This window comes from Tenrec ecaudatus, chromosome 1 (assembly GCF_050624435.1).
Source record: "Tenrec ecaudatus isolate mTenEca1 chromosome 1, mTenEca1.hap1, whole genome shotgun sequence".
NCBI lineage: Eukaryota > Metazoa > Chordata > Mammalia > Afrosoricida > Tenrecidae > Tenrec > Tenrec ecaudatus.
In genome coordinates this window covers 107,135,215-107,152,346 of record NC_134530.1, presented here as the reverse complement: position 1 = coordinate 107,152,346, position 17,132 = coordinate 107,135,215, and the positions used below count along the sequence as shown (strand labels likewise).

At 42.0% G+C, this 17,132-nt stretch overlaps 1 protein-coding gene across 1 annotated transcript in view; it reads right to left on the bottom strand.

Moving 5' to 3' along the window:
- The window catches only part of AK5 (adenylate kinase 5), a 332,878-nt gene that overhangs the window by 63,222 nt on the left and 252,524 nt on the right, over positions 1-17,132 (bottom strand). The window contains exon 9 of the mRNA XM_075557438.1: positions 105-147. Within this exon, the coding sequence (XP_075413553.1) occupies positions 105-147 (43 nt within the window). The remainder of the gene's footprint in view (positions 1-104; positions 148-17,132) is intronic.

Here is a 17,132-nt window from a genome sequence, read left to right as displayed (position 1 = left end):
GGCATTTTATCATCTCATAGGTGATATTGATAATAATAATAAAAAAGACATGATCGGTGCTACTAAAATGACAATTTTGGTCTGAGTCAGTAAAGGAAACTCACCTCCCATAGTGTCCTCTCCAGGTAAATTTAATTGGTCATCACCCTGTTTAAAAAAGATTAAATTGTTAGATAATGGATAACAGGTATTGAGCTAAACTTTTGCTTACAGTAACATGCTTCATCTTTTTATAGGCAAAGAAGATGAGAAATAGAGGTCAGTTTCCCATGGTCACGTGTAGTGAGGGACAGAACCCAGGTTTAAACTTGGGCTGTCAGACTCCAGGATCCATATTCTTCTTAGCCTTGCACTTTCTGTTGGTCATCTATTTTTGGACGCAGACGCTGACTTCAAGGAGCCAAAAGGCAAACCTGTACTTTTTTGGTACAGGGTCAGAAAGTAAATATTTTCAGCTTATTCTACTATTGCAACTTCTTAACTCTGCCAGTGCAGCAGGAAGCTCATGTCCACAGAGGTGATTCTGACTCAGAACAACCCTATAGGATGGACTAGAACTGCTTCTGCGGGTTTCTAAGGCTGTACATCTTTATGGGAGCAGGAAGCCCCCCCGCCCTTCTCTCTCTCTCTCTCTCTCTCAGCAGCTAGTGGGTTCAAACTGCTGACTGTGGTTATGCCACTAGGGCTCATTTTGCAGTTTGGAAACAGACATAAACAATAGGTAAATAATGCGAGTGGCTTTATTCACAAGAGCAGGTAGCATAAAAGGTTCTAGAGAGGGAGAAAAATGTAGAACAGAATTCAAAATAATAAAAAAGATCAGGTTTGCTGGGTTGTTAGAGAATAGTAGAACATGTGAGATTATGGTCTTCTGTCTGAAACTCACTGCTTTAGAGTCAATTCTGAGTCATAACAACCTTATAGGACAGAATACACCATCAAGCCAAACTCACTGCCATCAAGTCAATGTGGGCTCATGGTGAGCCTACAGCACAGAATAAAACTACTCCATTGGGTTTCCAAGGCTGCAAATCTTTAGCAGAAAGTCTCATCTGTATCTTGAGGAGCGGCTGGTGGTTTTGAACTGCTGACCTCGCAGTTAACAGGCCTTCCCATTACCACTATGCACTAGGGCTCGTGTAGGATGAAATAGAGCTGCTTAAACAGAACCTTTCAGAGCTTAAATTCACCCCTGGGGATACATTTTTAGCCAAACAGTAGCCATATTTATAAAACGAACAATCATACTGAATAGGTGTTATTAAACAATCAGCATACAACACCAAATGGGTAACAATTGGCCAAAAGCAAAGGAAGGGACAGGGGGACAGGACTAATAGAAAGGGGGAACCCAGGAAGACATGGGAGGAGTGCTCATCCATCGAGGGATTGCAACTAATGCCATGAAACACAATGTGTATAAATTGTTGAGTAGAACATTTATTTGCCCTGTAAACTTCCACATAAACCACAATAAAATGTTAAAAAAAAAAAAAGACAAGCAGACAGCAGCCAAATTTGGCCCATTAGTTGCAGTTTGCCAAACTATGAAGAAAGGCATGAAATAATGGATGTTGAAGTGATTCACTTTGATGCCTACCTTTCAATGTTTTATTTCAATTTATGATCAAATAGGTGTTTCATTTTCTTTACAGAGTAGCTCACAGTGGTTGGAAAGATTATGAAGTTATGAAAAAGTATTTGGTTAAGAATTCTCATTCCCATATATGTTTCCATTCATCCTGTTTCCCCACCCTCTCACTTCTTACAGATAACTACCCAAAGACATTTCTTTTAAAAAAAATCATTTTATTGGTGGTTCTTACAGCACTTATAACAATTCATACATCAGCTATATCAAGCACACTTGTACATATGTTGCCATCATCATTTAAAAAACATTTTCTTTTTTATTTTTTCCTTCCTGTCTACTTTTCTGTATTTTTTTTATGGTTTCATCAAATGAGGTTGGCTTTTGATATAATTTGAAAAAGTATATATATATATAAATCTATATGGATATTAAATCATTTTATTGGGGGCTCATACAGTTCTTATCACAATCCATACATTCATCCATTGTGTTAAGCACATTTGTTGCCATCATCATTCTCAATTCATAAATTATTATTATTTTGTCATATCTTACACTGTCCAACATCTCCCTTCACCCACTTTTCTGTTGTCTATCCCCCAGGCAGGAGGTTATATGTAGATCCTTGTCATCAGTTCCCCCTTTCTACCCTACCTTCCTACCACCCTCCAGGTATTGCCACTCTCATCACTGGTCCTGAAGGATTCATCTGTCCTGTATTCCCTGTGTTTCCAGTTGTTATCTGTATCAATATACATCCTCTGGTCTAACCAGATTTGTAAGGTAGAATTTGGATCATGATAGTGGGGGGAGGAAGCATTTAAAAACTAGAGGAAAGTTATATGTTTCATAGTTGTTACCCTGCACCCTGACTGGCTTATCTCCTCCCCACAACCCTATACTAAGGGGGTTTCCAGTTGGCTACAGGTAGGCTTTGAGTCTCCACTCTGCACTCACCCTCATTTACAATGATGTGATTCTTTGTTCTTTGATGCCTGATACCTGGTATCTTCGACACCTCGTGATCACACAGGCTGGTGTGCTTCTTCCATGTGGGCTTTGTTGCTTCTGAGCTAGATGGCTGCTTGTTTATCTTCAAGCCTTTAGGACCCCAGATGCTATATCTTTTGATAGCTGGGCACCATCAACTTTCTTCATCACATTTGCTTATACACACATTTTTTTTCAGCGAACGTGTAGGGAAGGTATGCATCATGGAATGTCATTTTAATAGAACAATGCGTTGTTCAATGCATTGAGTAAGTATTTGAGTGGAGGTCCAATGTCCATCTGCTACCTTAATACTAAACCTATAAATATATGCACATAGATCTATTTCCCTACGATCCTATATAAATATATTTACATATGTATATGCCTGTATTTAGACCTCTATAAATACCCTTTGTCTCCTAGTCCTTTCCTCTATTTCCCCAAAGAAGATTCTTGTCAATCCTTAAAAACGCAAACAAACCAAAAAACCACACTCATTGCCATTGAGTCAATTCTGACTCATGATGACCCTACCGGGCAGAGTAGAACTGCCCTGTGAGTTTCTGAGACTACAGTTCTTCTTCTTCTTTTTTAATCATTTAACTGGGGGCTCATACATCTCATCACAATCCATACATCCATCCATTGTGTCAAGCACATTTGTACATTTGTTGCCATCATCATTCTCAAAACATTTTCTTTCTACTTGAGCCCTTGGCATCAGCTCCTCATTTTGTTGCTGTACTTTTTTGCAGGATTAGAAAGCTCTGTCTTTCTCCTGCGGAGCAGCTAGTGTTTTCAAACTGTTGACGTTGAGGTTAGCATTCCAATGTGAAACCACTATACCACCAGAGTCCCATTTCAATCATTCTAGATACCTCCCTCCCCCCAAATTACTTCCAGATATCCATGGGTGTACTTGAATGCAAGTATATATTATTATAAATTCCATTTCTTACCTGAACACTAGCACACCTATATTACACATGTATATGTATATATATATATATATGTATATATATATATATATAGTTATAGGATACCTACTATTCTATAATGTTATTCCCCCCCTTTTTTTTTGCCTTAGAAACTAAATTTTGAGCATTGGAGTTGCAGGCCAAAATCCATTTGTAGAGTCCTTACCTGGATAAGCCTCCAGTGAATTCTTTCTGACCATTAACCAGGACCATGAGCAGTCTTGATCTCAGGCAGAGTATATTAGAAAGTGGATTGCCACAGCTTGGCTAGGTGTGACCTTGACAGAGACTGCCACATTGGGATCACAAACTCGGGAGTCGTGCCCTGACTTGCCTTGGTCAGAAGGACCAAGCTCTGTAAGCTCTTCTGTCTAGCATAATGTGCCAGTGCCATCCCTGGCCTCCTCATTTCTATCTTCCTGCTGCACCTGTGATGTCACCAATCCTGCTTCTGGCAGTTTCCTTTGTTCTCTTATGTCCTAGTGAAGCCTCCAATTCTCCGTAAACCTTAGAATACCATGACAGACTTATGCTAATTGTCTCCCTTGGCCAGATACCATGACTTTGTCTCATCTTATCAAAGAATTAATAAATGTTCTCCTAAGATTTTATTTGAGATTTGGGGTCTCTTTTTTATCTTAACCTACAGTTTACAGGCAGAGCCTCAGATCCATTAGAGTCTCCTCCAAGTAGATTCAGCCTCACTTTAGTTCTTTCTGACCATTGAGCAGCAAAGTGGAAAGCTTCGCCCTCAGGCAGAGGGCATCAGGAGGCAGATAAACGCTCTGGCCAGCCCAAGGAAGGGGCAGCCCCCTCTGGGACTTATTTGGGTGTGCCTGGATGGAAACTGGGGTACTAGGGTCACAGTCATGAGTCATACCCTGCCTTGTTTGGGAGGTCCTGAACCAGTCTCGTAAGCTTCTCTATCTGCAATAGGGTATCTATCCCAATCGTGCCCCCTTTCTGCTTCTGTAGTCCTGCCAGTAACTGCTGATGAATTGACCTGCAGTCAATCATGATTGCTTGACATTTCCTTTGTTCTTCTGTGCTCTATTTAAGTGGCGGCTATCTGTGAATCCTAGGACACCATGGTGCAGTCATTCTCAACCTTCCTAATGCTGTGACCCTTTAACACAATTCCTCATGTTGTGGGGACCCCAACCATAAATTTATTTTCTTTGCTACTTCATAACTGTCATTTTGCTACTGTAATGAAATGTAATGCAAGTATCTGATATGCAGGATGTATTTTCATTGGTATAAATTGAACATGAAGCACAGTGAGAAATCACAAAATAATATGTAATTATATATTGTAAAAGATTAAGTGTTTTCTGATGGTCTTGGGTGACCCCTGTGAAAGGGTCCATTGATCCCCAGAGGGGTCACCACCCACAGGCTGAGAACTGTCGCCATAGTGGCCTCCTGGTCATGGTCTTCCTCCTCTAGATAACTTGTCTTGGTCTTGCCTTTGTCCTTGGTAGGACTTAATAAATAAATGCGCCTCTGTAAATTATATTTGAATTTGGGTATTTTTTTTCTCCCTTAGATATTTTTCACTTATCAAAATGATGCGAGATAGTTTTCCACATCATTACTGAATGCTTTGCCTGCCCAACATTCTGTTACATGGATGATAATACCAAAGTTGTTTGATTTTTAAACAGTCCTTTGTTGATTCAACCTTGAGTTGTTTCCAGTCTTTGGCTATTTCAAAAAAAGTGGTGTGACAATGAACCTGCATAAATGTCATTTCACGTACAGCTGTGCCTGCAGAAAAACCCTCAACCAGGGGGGCTGTGGACCACAGAGGCCAAGTATTTGTCATTTGGGTAGACTGCTCTTGAGAGAGGTTAGACTATTTTGCAAGGACAGTCTGGCTCATGCATCATGCGAGCTCCTTGCCTGGGCTTTGCTGTGATTCAGGGTTGGTTAAATGAGGTTGGCTGACTGCGTTAACGCTTTCTTGAAGTAAACAGCTACAGAAGCACTTTGACAAAATCACCTGGCCAGCCTTTTGAGGACAACTGTGTCCAGAGCTATTGCAGTTGAGAGAGGACTTGTTAATGGAGTTTTCATTAAGGGGTACATTTACATTAATTAATTCCTTTCCTATATAAACATTAATTTTTTCCCTCAGTGTGCTTTTTCCTTTCCTTGTTGAAATCATTGCATATCCAAGTTGAGAGTGTAGGGTTCATCTAAATCAGCAGTTCTCAACCTGTGGGTCACAACCCCTTTGTGGGTCTAATGACCCTTTCATAAGGGTTGCCTAAGACCACCTGAAAACACGTAAGACCACCTGAAAACACGTTCCCGATGGTTGTAGGAACCGAGACACCACTCCTCTATCCGTCCCCTGGTAGGTCCGCCCTTATGCAGATATGCCCACAGATTAGTACCCAGAGTGAAGACTGTTAGACATGTGAGGTAGTGAGTTTATTGTGTCCACCTGGCCGATAAACACATGTGGGGTTAATTGAAGGGCAGAGGGATAAATGGCTCAGTGAGCCTCGCCTTTCTAGTTCTCGGGTCTCTTGTTTCCTGATGGTCAGACCAGGGTGTAGTTGCCTTAGCCAGTTCCCTGCTTTAGCTGGCAAGGCTCACTTCCTGCAAGACATCCCTGAGGAGAAGCCGCATGGACCTACCCTGATGCAGCCCTGGGTGCTGGAGCACCGGTGTGGAGACCCCTGCCAGTGCTGAGATGTTTACACATTCACTGACTTGGCTTTCCTCCTGCAGTCTGCATCACTGTGTCTGCTCTGAGATGGAGGAGGACTTTGTGGATTGGTGTTGGACATATGGGTTAATGGGTTAATCTTGGTTAATGTGGGCTTGGGCAGCACTGTGTTGGGTTGTTTTTTTGATGTGCACTTAACCTTTATATAAAACTCTCTTTTATACATGAGTTTCTGTGGATTAGTTTCTCTAAAGTACCTAGACTAACACACCATGCTATGCCATGCTTTATGACAAAATTTCATTTATTTGTCATTAGAAATAAATATTTCACAAAATATAATTACATATTGTTTTTGTGATTCATCACTATCCTTTAATTATGTTCACTTTGTAACATCAAAATATATCCTCCATATTAGACATTTACATGATGATTTTTTTTTTGAAGAGTAAGTATAAATTTTTATTCAAGGTGAAAGAGGATGGCTAGGGCCTGGTTGTTGTTGTTTCAGGTCATCTGGTTGATTTTGACTCATGGCAAGACCATGTGTTCCAGAGCAGAACTGCTTCATAGTGTTTTCTTTTTTTTAACAATTTATTGGGGCTCATACAATTCTTATCACAGTTCATACATATACATACATCAATTGTATAAAGCACATCTGTACAGTCTTTGCCCTAATCATTTTTTCTCCTCTTTTCTTTTTTTTACATTTTATTAGGGACTCATACAACTCTTATCACCATCCATACATATACATACATCAATTGTATAAAGCACATCCATACATTCCCTGCCCCAATCATTCTCAAGGCATTTGCTCTCCACTTAAACCCCTTGCATCAGGTCCTCTTTTTTTTTTTCCCTCCCTCCCCTTCCCCCCTCCCTCATGTGCCCTTGGTAATTTATACATCGTTATTTTGTCATATCTTGCCCTATCTGGAGTCTCCCTTCCCCCCTTCTCTGCTGTCCCTCTCCCAGGGAAGAGGTCACATGTGGATCCTTGTAATCATTTCCCCCTTTCCAACCCACTCACCCTCCACTCTCCCAGCATCGTCCCTCACACCCTTGGTCCTGAAGGTATCATCCACCCTGGATTCCCTGTACCTCCAGCCCTCATATGTACCAGTGTATAGCCTCTGTCCTATCCAGCCCTGCAAGGTAGAATTCGGATCATGGTAGTTGGGGGGAGGAAGCATCCAGGATCTGGGGGAAAGCTGTGTTCTTCATCGATACTACCTCACACCCTAATTAACCCATCTCCTCTCCTAAACCCTCTATGAGGGGATCTCCATTGGCTGACACTTGGGCCTTGGGTCTCCACTCTGCACTTCCCCCTTCATTTAATATGGTATATATATACATATACACATATATACACATACATACACACACTTATATCTTTTTTTTTTTTTGCATGATGCCTTATACCTGGTACCTTGGCACCTCGTGATCGCACTGGCCGGTGTGCTTCTTCCATGTGGGCTTTTTTGCTTCTGAGCTAGATGGCTGCTTGTTCACCTTCAAGCCTTTAAGACCCCAGACACTATCTCTTTTGATAGCCGGGCACCATACATGATGATTCTTAACAGTAGCAAAATTACAGTTATGAGGTAGCAATGAAAATAATTTATGGTTGGGGCACCACAGCATGAGCAACTGTATGAAAGGGTTGCAGCATTAGGAAGGTTGAGAACCCCTGCTCTAAACCAATGTGCTCCTCCCTCACTCTCAATGTGCAGAAAGGAAACGGCCATCTAAAGAAGTTATGTGGGAGGCCCAAGATGGTTATCAAGTCCTTTCCGATGGGAATGTTGGAACACCGTGCTGTGTGGCTCCGGTAGATTCAGTCCGTCCATGGAGCTGCTGTAGTGGTGTCATTGCTGTGATGGCCTTTACCAGGCCAGGGCGTCACAGCAGGCTGGCTCCCTGTCACAAGCTGGGACCAGCCCTGAAATGCAAGTGTGCTCCAGAGTTAGACAGCTGGACCCCATCCATGCTGCTTCCCCTGCTTGACCTTTCCCCACCTCTCTCCGTCTCCAGAATTCCTTAATAAAGCATTTTCACAAGAGTCCCCACCTGCAGGTCTGCTTCTAGGGAAGCTGACCTCGGGCATCTGTGTGGAGCAGTGAGTGTGTGCACCTAAAAGGAAACGACCTAGTTAGGGCTCTGTGCTCGCAGATAGGATAGTTTAGTCAGTGTACTGATGGTCAAGTTATTGACTATACACAGTGCTAAAGGATAATTACTGAGTTATCATTAGTAGATTGCTAACGATTTGCACTTGGAATGTGTGACATGGATCTAGGAAAATTAGAAGTTGTCAACAATGAAGTGGAATTCACAGGGCTCGATGTCCTAGGCACCAGTGAGCGGAAATGACCTGGTTCGGGCCATTTTGAATCAGAAACTCGTCATGTGACTTACTATCCCAGGTGTTGTAGTTCCATAATTTTATATCAACTTGATAGATCAAAGGGGAGGGTGGTATTCAACCTTTTGACCAGGACATAGTTTGATGGTGCCTCCCTGTGGGAGTGGGCTTCTCATAAGGAGGGCCCAGAAACCGCCCCCCCCCCTCTGCCCTCACCTTTCTGCTTTCTGGACACCCTGAGAGCTGCTGGAGCCCTGTTATGTTACCCCTGCCATGTTTCCACTGACCTCAGATCCACACAACTTGTGGCATCCTGAGTCTGAAGTGGGACTTACAGACTGATAATCAGACCTATGGACATGAGTTGGACTGGTCTGGGATGTTTTCTTAATGTATAATTACTTCTTGATATAAAGCTCTTTCTCACACATATGAGCGTCACTAGATTTGCTTCTCCACTCAACCCGGCCTAACGCACCAGGAACAGCACAATCAAGAGCACAGGCTTGGCATTCATTGTCTAATAGGGCATCGCAAAACCAGCCATGAAGTGCCATTCTGCCTGTGATCGATCTGCCTTCAAGGAAACTCAATCAATACAACTATTATTCAAATTTATACACTAATCACAAACATGAGTGATGAAGGAATTAAATAGTTCTACCAATGGCTTCAGTTAGAAATTGACCAAACATGCAATCAGGATGCAATGATAATTATTGGTGAGTAGAATACAAAGTTAGGAAACATAAGGAAGGAACGGCAGTTGGAAAGTATGGACTTGGTGAAAGAAATGAAACTGGAGATTGCATGACAGTATTTTGAAAAACCAAAGATTTGTTCATAGCAAATACTGTTTTCGATACAAAAAGCGACTATGCACATGGACTTCCCCAGATGATTTCCAGAGAAATCAAATTGACTATGGGAAGATATGCTGGAGAAGCTAAAACAGCCAGGGCCTTAATGTGGTACAGACCATCAATTGCTCAAAAATAAGTTCAGGTTGAAACTGAAGAAAATTAAAATAAGTCCATGAGAGCCAAAATACAACCTTGAGTCTATCACATCTGAAGTTTGAACAAATCTCAGAATAGACTGGTGCTTTGGATACTAATGATAGAAGATCTGATGACCTGTGGGAGGCTATCAAGATTATCATTCATGAAAAAAATGAAAGGTCATTAAAAAGACAAGAAAGGAAATATTAAAGTGGATGTCAGAAGAGACTCTGAAAATTGCTCTTAGGAGTGGAGTAGCTAAGCAACTTGAAGAAATGGTGCGCTGAAGACAAATTGGTGCATAAGCAAAAGTGGTGAAGAAAGCTGATGGTACCTGGCTATCAAAGATATAGCATCTGGAGTCTTAAAGGCTTGAAGGCAAACAAGCGGCCATCTAGCTGGGAAGCAACAAAGCCCACATGGATGAAGCACACCAGCCTGTATGATCACGAGGTGTCGAAGGGTTCACTTATCAGGCATCAAAGAACAAAAAATCAAATCATAGTGAATGAGGGGGAGTGCAGATTGGGGACCCAAGATCCATCTGTAGGCAATTGGGCATCCCTTTACAGCATGGTTGTGGAGAGGAGACGAGCCAGTCAGGGTGCAGTGTAGCAACGATGAAACATACAACTTCCCTCTACCTCCTAAATGCTTCCTCCCCCCTCCACCCTACTATTATTGTACCAATTCTATCTTACAAATCTGGCTAGACCAGAGGATGTACACTGGTACAGATAGGTACTGGAAACACAGGGTATCCAGGACAGATGGTCCCTTCAGGACCAGTGTCAGGAGGGTGGAGGGAAGGTGAGGTGGAAAGGGGGAACCGATTACAGGGATCTATGTATAACCTACCTAGGGTATAGACAACAGAAAAGTGGGTGAAGGGAGACGTCAGACAGTGTAAGAAGTGACAAAATAATAATTTTTAAATTATTAAGGGTTCACGAGGGAAAGGGGAGTGGGGAGGGAGGGGAAAAATGAGGAGGTGATACCAAGGGCTCAAGTAGAAAGCAAATGTTTTGAGAATGATGATGACAACAAATGTACAAAGATGCTTGACACAATGTATGGATGTGTGGATTGTGTTGAGTTGTATGAGCCCCCAATAAAATGATTAAATTAAAAAATAAGAAATGGTGAAGTAAAAGCTGAATAGAAATTTTCAAAAGGCAGCTCAAGAAGACAAACCAAATATAATGAAATGTGTAAGGGCTTAGAATGGGAAAGCCAAAAGAAAAGAACATACCGAGCATATCTGCAACTGAAGGAACTCAAGGAAAAATTCAAGCCTCAAGTTGCAATCTTGAAAAATTCTACAGGCAAAATATCAAATGATGCAGGATGCATCAAAAGAAGATGTAAAGAATACACAGTTACTGTATCAAAAATAACTAGTTGACATTCAACCATTTCAAGTGGTAGCATATGTGCAAGAACCAATGGTGCTGAAGGGTGAAGTTCAAGCTGCACCGAAAACATTAGGCAAAAGCAAGGCTCCAGGGATTGATGGGATACTAAATGAAATGAGGTAACGAATCACTGGATGCATTGACTTATCTATGCCAGGAAATTTGGAATATAGCTGCTGGCCAACTGATAGGAAGGAGAACCATATTTGTACCCATCCCAAAGAAAGATAACCCAAAAGAATGCTCAAATTATAGAACAAAATCACTGATATCATATGCAAACAAAACTTTGCTGAAGATCATCCAAGAACGGTTGCATTGAGAAGGAGTTGCCAGAGGTGCAGGTCAGACTCAAAAGAGGGCATGGAACAAGGGATATCACTGCGGATGTCAGATGGATCTTGGTTCAAAGCAGAGAAAACCAGAAAGATGTTTACTTATGTTTTATTGATTATGCCAAGGCATTGGACTATGTGGACCATAAACTATGGATGACCTTGAGAAGACAGAGGACTCCAGGACACTTCATTGTACTCATGGGGAATTTGTACATGGATCAAGAGGCTGTTGTGCAAACAGAAAAGGGCATACTACATGGCTTAAAATCAGTAAAGGTGTGTGTCAGGGTTATATCCTATCACCATATTTGTTCTATCTATATGCTGAGCAAATCATCAGAGAAGCTGGCATATATGAAGAAGAATATGGTGTCAGAATTGGGGGAAGGCTTATTAACAACCTGTGATATGCAGATGATAACAATCTTGCTGTGTTAGTCTGGGTTGACTAGAGAAACAAATTCATAGATATTTATATGTGTATAAGAAAGAGCTTTATAAACAAGAGCAATTGAATATTGAATTAGTCCAGATCAAGTCCATAAGTCTTATATTAGCCCCTATGTCCACTATCAATCTATAAATTCCTCTCAGACTCACGAAACACATACAATGATGCTGAATTCAGGAGGATCACAAGCCGGTAAGTAGACAGTTTTGTGGATCCAGTAGTGGTGTAAGCATCTCAGTGCTAGTGTGGGTCTGCACGTGGCTCCTCAGCTTCATGTGTATTAGCATCAGGAATATGAAGCACAGAGTGTGTCTCCCACCTCCAGGGAAAATACAGGAGTTCCCAGATTCCTCATGCCCACACAGAAACCTCACTGGCTCTGGCCCGATTGACTCCACCCCTTTGCAAGTTTACTGGAGATTATGTGACTGCCGCACTTGTTTACTGAAAGTGAGGGAAGACTTGAAGCATTTGTTGATGAAGATCAAGGACTGCAGCCTTTATGGATTACAACTCAATGTAAAGACCAAATTCCTCACAAATGGAGCCATAGGCAACATCATAATAATGGAGAAAAGCTTGAATGTGTCCCTTGACAATTTTGTCTTGCTTGGGTCTACAATCAGTGTTCATGGTAACACCAGTCAAGAGATCAAAAGACAAGTTTCATAGAGTAAATTTGCTGCACAAGAACTTTTTTGGGTATTGAAAAGCAAAGATGTTATTTTGAGGACTAAGGTGCGCCTGAGTCAAGCCATGTTAATGTCCATTGCTTCATATGCATGTGAAATTTGAGCACTGACTAAAGAAGGCTGAAGAAGAATCGATGCATTTGAATTGTGAGGCTGGAGAAGAATACTGAAAGTATCATGGACTGCTAAAAGGACAAACCGATCTGTCTTGGAAGAAGTACAGCCTGCGTTCTCCTTAGAGGCAAGTATGGTAAGACTATTTCACATATTTAAAAATTATTTTATTTTTAAAATTTGGATTTACTACATGTATCATTGCACAGTTTACCACATCAAGCAGGATTATACCATTGCTAGCTACCACAGTTTCCAAACATTCTTTTCTTTCCTGGACCCATTGACATCATCTCCCTTTTACGTCTGTCCTCTGTCCAACCACTACTGGACACATCCCCCGACTAGCAACCCTTATTGTACTTGCTGTCCCTATAGGTTCCTCAATACTGGGCTCCATATACTGAAACAGAAAAACATGTACCACAAACTCAAGAGGGTGATCACAACACATCTGTAGCTCACATTTTTTGGACATGTAAAGACAGACCAACCAATCCCTGGCGAAGGATGCTGGGTCTGGTTGAGTGGAGGGGCAGAGGAAAGGAGGGAGGCCCTCAGAGCTCTGGATTGACCCAGTGGCTGCAACACTGGACTCAAAAACAATTGAAAGGATGGTGCAGGACCGGGCATGGTTTCATTCGGTGTGTACAGGGTTGCTGTGGGATGGAACCGGCTTCGTGGCACCTAACAACAACTGAGTCTTTCCCCTCAATTTCTAATACTATTACTCAATGATCAGATTTATATCTACATTAAAAGATAACTGGAACCACACTTTTCTTGTACATGGCTATCATGCATTGTAAATTTGTTTCATAATACAATACATCGGATTATAAAGGGGCCCAGCTGACTTCCACCTGGCTTTTTTAGTCTGGCCTGGTTTTTCCATAGCGCTTGTAATCAGCCTGCTGTTTGTTTGCCCAATGGCCTTGAAGGAGCTCAAGGTTTATTTCTATTACTGCATTGACTGTAGACAGGTTTCTGGAACAGAGAAACTACTCTCATGAGCTCTCAGCTTTCAGTATGGTGTACTGCGTTCACCCACCGGAAAGCCCAGGTGACGATGTTTGAATGTAAGGTTGTTTTTTTATGTTCAGTCATGCTGTTTAAGGCTTATGCTTCCAATATGAATCTTTTGAAGCAAAAATTAATTTGGAGTCTGCAGTACACACACACACACACACACACACACACCACTTTAAGGTGAGTGGCAAACACTTCTGGTTTAGGTGAAACACATGCCAAATAGACCGGGGGCATTAAAGTAGCCTGCATCAGCCTGCTTATTTTCAAATGCTAGGCAGGGCTGCATTTTGATTAAGAAGTAGAAAGCACCAATCAAACAAGCCAAAGTGAAATTATTACTGTCCACAGGATAAGAAGTAAAAGTATAGCTTTATACCTCGTATGGGGTGACAGCTGATGCGGTGTTGTTTATGCCCAGACTCACTGCAGCTTTATCTTCAGTGAAACATAACTTGGGAAAACACACCCCATTAACCATAAGGTTTCACTCTGATTGCCTTCGGCTGCTTCTCTGTGTTCCCTTTTAAAGTGTTGATGGCTCTACCTAGTCAGCCCATTGCACCTGAAAGTCTGAATTGTGGAGCTCGGCTTGTAAATACAATGAGTCATACCTGATTTTCCACTGTATTTAACTCAATTTGGTATGAAACTCAGGTATGAAATGGAATACTAAATCCTCAGAAAAGAATGGACAATGATGGTATAAATACAGACATCCTCTCATGAAGATGTCATTTATGACTCACACGTATGGAGCCTGGGCAGGTTTGCGATGACGTGATTGACATTGAGGAATGTGGGGAAAACTGCACCCAAATGACTCCAACAATAAAACAAATTTAGCTTGCTGCATCCTTCAGGTGGCCGAGACGATCCATAGGATGTTATGTTGGTAATTGCTGGGGAGGAATCTGGGATCCTATTGCAGGTAAGCATTCAGAACCTCAAGGTAGGATTAATGGCTTTAAAGGGGAAACTGCAGGTTCAGACCACAGATTGTTTTGATTGCTAGTCTTTATTGTCTACTCAGCACAGGGCCAAAAGCAGAGCGAAAGAAACTCAAATCGAACTTTGTTTCCCTGAAAGATGTGTAGGCAATGACCGCTTTTATTAGGTAGGATTCTCCTGTGATGATTCACAGGAAGAACAGTAAATTGGTGTGTATATATGTTTCCCCTTATGGTCTTATCATCGTCACCTTAAACTATGGGCGTCCATTTCTTAATTTTAGTAGGAGAAAACTCAAAAACCAAAACTACTGCCCTTGAGTTGAGCCCAACCTATCACTACCTTGGGAAACTCAAACCAAAAACCACAAACTACAACTGTCCTCCTGTCCCCCAGACTTACTCCCATCAACTCACACTATGAACTGTCCCTGCTGTGAGTTTAGAGATGATAACTCTTCATAAGAGTAGAAAGCCACATCTTTCCCGGGAGGAATGGCTGGTGGTCTCAAACTGCTGATGTTGCAATTAACCAACCAGCAGCCCAATGCTCCCCTACCAGGGCTCCTTCACACTGGAGAAAGGGAGGTCAGCTTCGCATCACAGGTTCACAGATCAGCAGACATCATGGTCCTCAATCTCCTTTGATGCAGTATATATAGTGTGTGCTCCTAGTTCCAGGACCAATTTCACATGGTGGTGGTACAAGCAGAGCACATCAGCATAGGAAGAGGACATTTAAATAGTGCTTACCAGCTCTGAAAGCATTTTCATCAACGTCTCACTGCACTACTGAGGATGAGGAATGACATAAGTGAGCTTCATAGTTGACATTGCATGGGGCATGCCTGAGCTCCCTTCCATTGCTGCCAAGAGGTGGGGTTGAGTGTTGAACCCAGTGCCCCCGACACTAACCTGTCCTTCCCCCACAGTCTCCTCTCACTGCCAGCAGAGGTATCCTTCCTTAATTAGTTACCTTTTAATTTAAAAAATCTTCTCAGATACCATGAGGTTGAAAGTTCATGAAAGAGAAAAGAGCAACTCATGGCCATTGAGTCGATATTGACTCAAGTGACCTACACGACAGAGCAGAGCTGTGCATTTCTGAGACTAAATCCTTACAGGAGAAGAAAGCCTCATTTTTTCAAGAGCTGCTGTTGGTGGTTTTGAACTGCTGACCTTGGTGTTAGCAGCCCAATGCTTAATCCACCTTGCCATCAGGACTCCATAACTTCTTTTTGGGGTGTCTTCCTAGTTCAGAGTAGCTTGATTGTATTAAGCAGTGTGTTTGTTTTGTGGTGCAAAAAATGTGTATGGCTTCAGATGGGACTATGAGAAAGACCTTATTTGACAAGGAAATGTTCCAGCGGCTGAGATTAATTTCTGCCCTAAGTTTACAGTCAAATCCTGCTAAGCCTTGCCCTCGCCCCCAACTGACACTGCAGTACAGATATCAATTTAAAAAATTAAAAAGCATTTAACTTCAGAGAGATTTCCTATTTTCTGAGACAACCAGCACGAGAAGTCATCCTTTGAATTCTTTCTTACTGCAACTAAGCAGATAACCCCAAGTTCTGGAAAGATCGTGAACCATGAAATGCCAGCACATTATGCTTTTTAAAAAATTGAATCATTTTGGGGGGCTCATGCAATTCTTATCACAATCAATACATATGTCCATTGGGTCAAGAACATGTACATCTGTTGCCATCATCATTCTCAAAACATCTGCCTTCTACTTGAGCCCTTAATATCTGCTGCTCATTTCCCCCCTCCCTCTCCACTGCCCCCTATCTCATGAACCCTTCATAATTCATAAATTATTATTATTTTGTCATATATTACACTGTCCGATGAATCCCCCACCTTCTTCTCTGCTGTCCCTCCCCCCGGGGAGTAGGCTATATGTAGATTTTTGTAATCAGTTCCCCCTTTCTGCCCCACCTTCTCTCCACCCTCCAGGCATCGCCATTCTCACCACTGGTCCTGAAGGAGTCACTGTCCTGGATTCCCTGTGTTTCCTGTTGCTATCTGTACCTATGTACATCCTCTTGTCTAGCCAGATTTGTAAGGTAGAATTGGGATCATGATAGTGGGAGGGAGGAAACATTTAAGAACTAGAGGAAAGTGATATGCTTCATTGTTGCTTCCCTGCACCCTGGTTCAGTGACTCCATCTTTGGAAGGGTACGGGAGTGAGTTACAACAGTGTTCTGCACACACACAGAAATGTGTACACCAATGTTCATTACAGCATTTCTCACAAGAGCTAAACAGTAGAAACAACCCAAAAAACCAACAGGTGAGCGAGGAGGCAAAAAGGGACCTAAATACAGTGGTATATCACTCAGTCATAAAGCTGAATGAAGCCATTATTCATGATGGAACAAACGCATCTGGAAAACATTATCCCGAGAGAAACACTCTAGGATTTCACTTACATGAAATAGATAACTCATCAAGACCAATGTTACAAGGAGTAGAAAGGAGAGATAAGGGGCAATCTCTGTTAGGGGGCTGGG